Source organism: Aegilops tauschii, chromosome 7 (genome assembly GCF_002575655.3).
Source record: "Aegilops tauschii subsp. strangulata cultivar AL8/78 chromosome 7, Aet v6.0, whole genome shotgun sequence".
Taxonomy (NCBI): domain Eukaryota; kingdom Viridiplantae; phylum Streptophyta; class Magnoliopsida; order Poales; family Poaceae; genus Aegilops; species Aegilops tauschii.
This window is the reverse complement of record NC_053041.3, coordinates 623,021,399-623,030,170: the sequence shown is the minus strand read 5'-3', so window position 1 is coordinate 623,030,170 and position 8,772 is coordinate 623,021,399. Positions and strand designations below refer to the sequence as shown.

The 8,772-nt window shown below is 44.5% G+C and overlaps 1 protein-coding gene across 1 annotated transcript; it reads left to right on the top strand.

Annotated features, from left to right (window-relative positions):
• The first annotated feature begins 1,491 nt into the window (after window positions 1-1,491).
• Window positions 1,492-5,625, top strand: LOC109735359 (ESCRT-related protein CHMP1). The gene is made up of 2 exons (XM_020294569.4): window positions 1,492-2,297; window positions 5,406-5,625. The coding sequence occupies exon 1, from the start codon at window positions 1,652-1,654 to the stop codon at window positions 2,264-2,266; it is 615 nt and encodes a 204-aa protein (XP_020150158.1). The 5' UTR covers window positions 1,492-1,651; the 3' UTR covers window positions 2,267-2,297; window positions 5,406-5,625.
• Window positions 5,626-8,772: the final 3,147 nt, after the last annotated feature.

Genomic DNA, 8,772 nt, shown 5'->3' with positions numbered 1-8,772 from the left:
AAAACATTTAACATGTCATGCAACTTACTTAATTTCCTTATTTTACCACTCTCATTTATATCTCAAATAATGTTGATTCACCTCCTATAAGAAAGGAATCTCGTTACTACTTGCAACGTGTACCAGCTCTATTAGAAAATTCTCTTTATCAGTAGTATGAACAACTCCGTACACATAAACTATGTTGCATTTTTCTTCTTAGTGTCCTGCAACCCCACAAAACCCAACTTATAATCAGTAATACAATCCCTAATAATCCTATTGTTTTATGGTTCGTTAATCCCCCTAGCATTCCAAAAAAAAATCTATACATTAAAATAATAATCATGAAGTAAGATCTATTACACTTTACTCTTTTTATTCTACCATTTATAATTACTTTACTGCCCCCTTTTTATTTATATTATACCTAAGAATATTTTTGTCATTCAAACCACTTAACCTATGCCTAAATATCACTATCAGATTCCTCAGTATCAGACATGATCTATCTCTGACTTTGCTTCTAAAATATGTTTAGAACTAGAGCCCTCCGGCTTTTGGCCTTCACTAGCACACAACAAGTTAGTTTCTCTTTACCAGCTATAAACATATCAACTCTAGCTTGTTTCTAATTTCTTAAGAACATATGCTGAAGTAACAATCTCTCTACTAGACTTTCCTAACTTACTAGCAATGGCTGAATCACCATTAGATCTGGTCAAGTGGGAGAACCCAGCCGGATCCGAAACAACACATGTAGAATCGCGACTATGCAAAGCATCTAGCAATAACATCAGATGGAGCACAAATCACCAAGCCATCACTTACCTCCGCGAACACCGGCTTCACTCTGACCACCGATGCGAAAATCAGACCACCGTCGCGGTCATCTCCATGCTCATCGCTGTCGCCCGGATCCCAAGACAAATTCTCTTCCACTTCGAGGAACGTTGCACTCGGAATCACAGGCGATTGCGAAGAATGAGTCCACCACCGTCCCATTCCTTACGGGAACCACCCACCACGCGCACTCGAAATAACATGATAAATGTCCACTCCGACAAGGTAGCCGACGAGATTGCCGCAGATATCTAGAACCCGCGCCTCCACGACGGGAAGACGTCCTAGTCACATCCAACACCGATAATTCATTTGTATGTGCCAAACACAACAACACAAACCCAAAAAAGAGTCAGAAAACCAAAGAGCCAAGAACACAAAGCTAATACGGCCTTGGCCAAATTTAACATTTCCATGAGACTGCAAATTTCTTTGCTGACTCCAAATCTTCAGTCTCGATGCTAAGTTTAAAACAAAAATCTCGATGCCCATTAAGAACTTTGCGATGCAGAGTCGACCGAGAATTAGCAAAACCGTCGAAAAATCAGATATAGGAAGGGGAAAAAAGTCAGACCCTGAGTACATGACCCGGACGGCACGCGCCGACGGCCGGCCCCCACACGCAGCGGCACGTTTGCTTAGCCGTGTTACAACCAAACCGCGTGTGGCCGCCGTGTCTCCCTTCGCAACCGAATCAAACCACCGCGTCGCCCTCCCCTAAAAAATCCTCAATCCTCTGGCCCCTCCTCCAATTCCCCATCTCCCCAACCCCGACCCCGATCTCACCAATCCCCCGGAACCGAAACCCTAGCCAGCGGCGGCGGCGGCGATGGGCAACCCGGAGAAGCTGATGGCGCAGATCTTCGACCTCAAGTTCACGTCCAAGTCGCTGCAGCGGCAGGCGCGCAAGTGCGAGAAGGAGGAGAAGGAGCAGAAGCTCAAGGTGAAGAAGGCCATCGAGAAGGGCAACGTGGACGGCGCCCGGATCTACGCCGAGAACGCCATCCGCAAGCGCACCGAGCACATGAACTACCTCCGCCTCGCCTCCCGCCTCGACGCCGTCGTCGCGCGCCTCGACACGCAGGCCAAGATGCAGGCCATCGGCAAGTCCATGGGCAGCATCGTCAAGTCGCTCGACTCCTCCCTCGCCACGGGCAACCTCCAGAAGATGTCCGAGACCATGGACAGCTTCGAGCGCCAGTTCGTCAACATGGAGGTCCAGGCCGAGTTCATGGAGGGCGCCATGGCCGGCTCCACCTCCCTCTCCACGCCCGAGACCGAGGTCAACTCCCTCATGCAGCAGGTCGCCGACGACTACGGCCTCGAGGTCTCCGTCGGCCTCCCCCAGGCCGCAGCCCACGCCATCCCGGCCGCCAAGGACAAGGAGAAGGTCGACGAGGACGACCTCACCCGCCGCCTCGCCGAGCTCAAGGCCCGCGGCTGAACGACGGCTTTTTCACTTCACTTCACTTCAGGTGATTGTTTAGATCTGATCTTGGCCCCTCATACACGAATGAATGAGCGATATAATACTAATTCCCTGCTGCTGCACAATATTGCTTACTTTTTTTACATCAGATTTATGTACTGTAAATGTCGTCTCATCAACTATGAAGAGAATTGGTGGTGGTTAGGATGTTCTTGTGGTTATGTAAGCTTTTTTTTTTTTTTAATCCTTTCGAGTTAGAATTCTTTAGCTGATAAGTTCAGCAAATATTGTGGTGCTTCTAATTTAGTCTTACACCTGCATAACTATAGATTTAGGATTTCTACGAATAATTTTCATTATGCCTAACATGTTACCGCTAACAACTATAAAGCGAAGGATAGCTTCTGTTGCATACTGTGTATAACACCAAAGCTTCTTTCAAGGTCAACTATGATGAGAATTCCTGGTGCATATGTAAGCTTTTTCCAAGCCTTCGTAGTTAGAATAATTTAGCTCATAAGTTTAGGAAATAATGTGGTGTGCTCCAGGTTCGATTTTACACTTAAAATGATAGATTTCGGATTTGTACAGAGCAGTATATTGCATGCCTAACATGTTACCTGTAACAATAATAACAACGAAAGATGGCAAGTACTGAATATTATGTATAATTATGTCAAGCTTCTTTCGTTCCTTTTGAGTTTAGCATCATTCTAAGTTTAGTGAATAAATAACCTGGTACTTTTAGTTTCGTTCAACCCTTGCAGATTTATAGATTTAAGAATTTGTACACCTAATACTTGTCATGCTTAGCATGTTTCCTCTAACAATAGAGAGTTCAGGAGCATTGTGTAAAAGTTACTATCATGTGTAACATTTGTGCAGTGGATCAAAGGCTCATCTCGTATCACTTAATCTGAATATACCATCAGTGGATATTTCTGTACATAGGGGGCAGCGTCATTGATGTGTAAAAACATACCCTTTTACTCCCTCTGTACCGAAATATATGTCTTTGAAGCCTTATGTAACCTTTTTTTCAAGCCTTTTGAGTTGAAATTCTTCAGCTGATAAGTGCAGCTAATATTGTGGTGCTTCTAGTTTAGTTTTACACCTGCATAATTGTAGATTCAGCATTTCTGAATAATTTTCATCATGCCTACATGTTACCGCCAACAACGATAAAGCGAAGGATAGCTTCTGTTGCACATTGTTTTTAACACAAAGCTTCTTTTCAAGCTCAGGAGCATTCCATAGCTTACTGTATGCACTAATCATACTCCTTGATACCACTATCATGGTGTAACATTCATGCAGTGGATCAAAAGCTCATCTCGTTATCAGTTAATCTGAATATACCATCAGTGGATATTTCTGTACATAGAGGCCAGCATCAGTGGATATTTTTTGACATATTATTTACGATATGCAACTGAGAACGTGATATACCATATAGGGATACTGTGTATGTTTTGGAGTTTGTACTATAGTATGTATGTATGTATGTATGTTTGTTTGTTTGTCGTGTTAGTTCAGTTTCAAAGCTATGCTTAGGTGCCTAATCTGGAAGTACTTCCAAGGTACAAAATAGTGATGGTATCGAGATGTACTGGCCGATATATCTGCAATTTACAGCTCCACTTCTTTTTGCCAAGGCATTTTATTATATCACAATAGCATATACTCTCTCGAATCTAGAATATAAGGTGCGTAAGTTTTAAAGAAATAAGAAAATACTTTCCATGATGGATCAAATGATCAAACGATATAAATTTAGTATTGTAGATATTGATATATTATTTTAAAAACTTGGTCAAATATGCACAAGTTTGACTTATGAAAATACTAATATACCTTATATTTTTGAACGGAAGGAGTACAATTTTCACTTTCAATTTGGATGATTGACCCATTGTGCAAAATTTACCCTTTAATTCATTCACTTTGTGTGATGCCAACCTTTCATTGTTCTCCTTTTTGCTGTGGTTATAAAACTATTAATGGCATGATATATAGCAACATCAGAATCAGCTTCATGCTAGAAAGGCACATTATGTGCAAACGCTCAGCTACTAAACTTTGATGTATATTGTCCATCTTATACTTGATATGCCATAGCCAGTTTGCCTTGATCCTATATCAGCTATTTAGAACCATGATTTTTTTGGACAGATAGAACCATGAATCTTAGTTGCACACAGATAAGACTTAAATTGCTCTGTGTTTTCATGCTAAATACTCCCTCTGTCCCATAATGTAAGGCGTTTTTTGACACTAGACATAATGTAAAACGCCTTACATTATGGGACAGAGGGAGTACAACATAATTTCACTGGCATTCATGATTTATCCAAGTGACGGATCTTGTTCAACACTTGCAATTAACTGGAATCTTGGAGATCAGTAAGCCGGTGGTCTTGGAACTCATCCAGATCACGGAGGCTGGGTGTTTTGTCCTTTTGTTTGCGAAGGTAGAAAATGAAGTATGACGGTATCACATACAGAAAATTCACTGATTGACAGTGGATTCAGATTGTAAAGGGTGTGGCATAGGATAATTTCTGGTATACTAGTAGAGTGGAATAATAAACAAACCCAAAGGTTAGCACTTAATCAAAAGTAAAAAACGGACACGGAAAATTATTAAACTCCTTTACTGCTGTCTGCCATGTGCACTACCAATTTATCATAGCAAAGTGGTACTTGTCATCACAAAGTATTATGTGTACAGTACGACATGGCACTGCTGACACACCACACATTCCAGTAAAATAGCACACAGATTTATCACCATAAAGGTATCCATCTCTGTGTCGACTAACATTCTTATTGGCACTGTGTTGCAACTTTTTTCATATTGGCAAGCAGTAGCATTAGAAGGTCATCTTCATGACACAATATTGCTGTTTGCTGAGTGAGTATTTGTGGACGGAGTACACTAATTTTTTTCGTAACTGTTAGTCAGTAGCTTAGCATAACTGTAGAATATGTTAAGTAACAGTGAGTGAACAAATGCATTGCAGAGACCTATCCTTCCTTTAATTCTTTTTTGGGAATACGCACGAGTCATGAGTGTGCGTATCATGCGTTAGATAAGGAGCCTTCCTTTAATTCTTGAACACTAACATCTTACTCTATTCTCTCTGTTTTGCAGGTACGGCTCATGCAATGTTCACTCGCTTCGCCGTCAGTTGTCAAGGGCTGCTCATATCTGACAGCCCCGTAAATATTGTTAACGCCCATGTGGGTGCTCTCTTGCCTGGGATCTCTATGTGGAACTGATTTAAACACTGCTGTGTGATATGACGTGTTATTCCGAAACGGAGTGTGATATTGATATTATGAGTCAGTAATAATACATGAGCTTGAGAACATCCTTTTGTTGCTGCATTTGAAGTTTTTTTTTCCTTCTGCATCTGCTTGTCTAGCCTGGGGTATATTTTTGTGCAACGCCGTTGCGGTCGTGCTGTCTCAGTTCCTTGTGGTATGCCATGTTTGCCGAGCTATCATTCGGCGTCATGTTAAGGGCTGTTGACAACTTATGCTTCCATAAGCTGAGGCGCGCTTGCTGGATATCTGGTATCTATTTGTCGTCCCAATGTGGCTTTGTGAGCCAATAAGGTGCGCTTGGTTACAGCTTGTGCTGCTGTAAGAACATGAATGTGCTTGGGTTGGATCTATTTGTTTTACCCCGAGCTCAGGCAGTGGGCATACTGTGATGATGGCCATGTGTATATGCGATTGCATTGCCGTCTCGCTTGTCTTTTATCCTAGGTTCGAAAGAAAATAAGTTTCTCCCCTACATGTTGGGAGCTATTTACAGGAAAAGCAAAGCCACTGTAAGGAGAGCAAGTGCACATGCTTGCTTGCGCACATGAAAAGATGATGTAGAGCGACGAACCGACCTGAGCTGCCACTCAGCTCATTGCAATGGGAATTTATTTTACTTTTTGCGAGGGCAACGGGAATAACTTCTCTCTTGGAGAAAAGAACAAAGATGAATTAGTATCCTTCCCTAAAAAAAGTGAATTAGTATTTTGTAATCAAAGAGAACAGTACTTTTGTTTTACCACTTGTGTGTGCAGCAACAGGCACTAAAATGAAAAAAAACGGTGGTTGGTCTGAACAAGAGATTCCAAGTTTCATTTTTGAGACAAGCTAAGTGAGTTAGTATTTTGTAATCAAAGAGGAACAGTACAAAATCCAAGAACTTTTCTTTCAGCAGCTGTGAAGCACAAAAAATGAACAAAAAAAAATGATGGTTCGCTGGAGTGGGCTGCGAGGCCCAAGCGGCCGAAGGGTGCAGCGGCCCGTTGTCCTTCCACCGTTGGAAGCGGGCAGTTGTCGCTGCTCTGTGAGGCCAGCCTTACGCAGTGCCTGCCACATCATGGCCCGTGAAGCCCAGCTTTCGCACAGGCCCCGCCGGTCCACTACTCAACTTGGAACGGGCAGGCCAGCAGTAGCACATTACAGACCAGGCCCACAGCTACACAACAGCGTCCACAACACCATCTCAAAGCCCCCGCTCGGGTGACAAGCTCTCGCTAGTGAGCTCGGCCATTCGGTGGGTGGAGCGAGCTATTTAAGCCGGTCGGGTGCGTCTTCGCTAGCCGAGGTGGGACTAAACTAGGTGGTCGTTGCTATGCTCTGCGAATGGGTGGAAGGGTGGAGCGCTGTGGTGCTCCCCTCCCTGCCTGGGACCAGAAGAGTTATCGTGGGCCTTTGAGGCTTGGGCCTTTTGTCGTTTGGGGCAGCCATTTCTGGATTTTTCGTTGTTCACAGCTTTGTGGATTATTATCGAACGAGTGCTAGCCAATTAACGCTGTGAACTTGCTTGGCGAAAATGGATAGTACGGTCCTTCAGATAAAAGACGGACCAATATAACTCCCAGCGAGCTTAAAGGCTGGGACTAGAACGTGCATGGCCTGTTAAAAAAAAGCATGGCATTTTTTATTGGTAGAATTCTAAAGACATAGCAGTTCAATCTCTCTGTGTTACGCATGCTTGATGCTAAGATCATTGACAAAAGCATAGATAAACCGGAGCAAAATTGAGAAGATTTTCCTTTCTTTGAAAACGAAGCAAATTTTATATCAAAGATGATGTCGGACATCAAGACCGAACACATCGATTTTTTGTCGAAAAGGACCACCTGCGTGAACGAATTACCAAAAAAGACCACCTGCGAAATAATTTGACAAAAGGACCCTCGGCCGTGGCGGCAGGCGACACGTGGCACCTGCCGCCACCGGGCCAGGCGGCAGACTGCCTGCAACGGGGATTCTGGACGAGCGACGGAACAGGCTGGCGTGGCGGGGCCCGGCCGCCTCCTGGCATGGCGGCTGTGCTGTAGGCTGTAGCCTCTGGGACCGGCCGCCTCGCCCCATGGCGGCAGTACTGTTCCCGCGCTGTGGGTGTGCAATCAAACGACACGACAGCAGTATAGACCAAGGAAATGACCAGCGATCGATATTACCGAGCCTAATCCCAGCCACGCACACCCACATGCACGCATTAATTATTACTTTGGATGTACTAGTCATGTACGAGGACGACCTAGCTAAAGAAACACTACCACTATTTGGATCACCAACTAGCTCTCTCTCGCGTCGACGTAGGCAGGGACAGCAGCTAGTTTGCTTAGCAGAGTATTGATCTATAGTACTTGTATAGATTTTTAATCGGGGCCGACACACGGATCTACGCCGTAACAGCGACACAGCGAGGCGCCGGGAAATTAAGCATCCACCGCGCGCGGTTCCTATCGCTAGGATTGCAGCCGAGGGCAGAAATCACATATTTAACCTCAGGGCAAAATCAAATCACAAATTGACCTGCTTTCGAAAAAAAATCACTCTGCTGACCCTTCCGTGTGGCGCCCGACAGCTAGGCGCCGCACACTACCATGCAGCGCCTCTGCCTTAGGCGTCGCACCTCCTGCCAGCGTGGCAACCCTGGTCCAGTTGCAGCCCCACAGACAGCACTGCAGCGCCTAAGGCTTAGGCGCCACACTTGTAATGTGCAGCGCCCGTCTCTTAGGCGCTGCACAGTCTGTGTTCCACTTAGGCTGGCCCCACCCTCTCTCCCCTCCCACCCCCACCCCACACACCCCCACCCCACCCAAACCCTTAGACTTGCGCCCCTCCTCTCTTCCCCTCTCCCCCCTCTCAAATCCTTCTCAAATCTTGCAAATCCGGAGTATTTGACCGTGGATTTCGAAGCCAACCCCTCCCTTAAGGTAATCTCCTCCGATCCCCTCGTTTTCATCCATAGGAATTGCCACATTTGCTCAAATCTTGCTACTTTGGGGAAACCCTAGCTTTGGCTTGGATTTGCAAATTTGTGTTGAATGATGTTATGTTTCTTTGCTAATTTGGTATGGTTAGGCTTTCATAGTATGCTAGGGTTAGGGTTATGTTTGTTTGATGTTGGTGTTAGGGTTATCCTATGGTTAGGATTGTGGTTATTGTTAAGTGGGGGTTATGGTTATTAATTCATATATGTGTGTTTGTGCAAATAT

Excerpts from the sequence above, each read along its gene's own strand:
- LOC109735359 (XM_020294569.4), top strand. The coding sequence starts at position 1,652 with ATGGGCAACCCGGAGAAGCTGATGGCGCAGATCTTCGACCTCAAGTTC.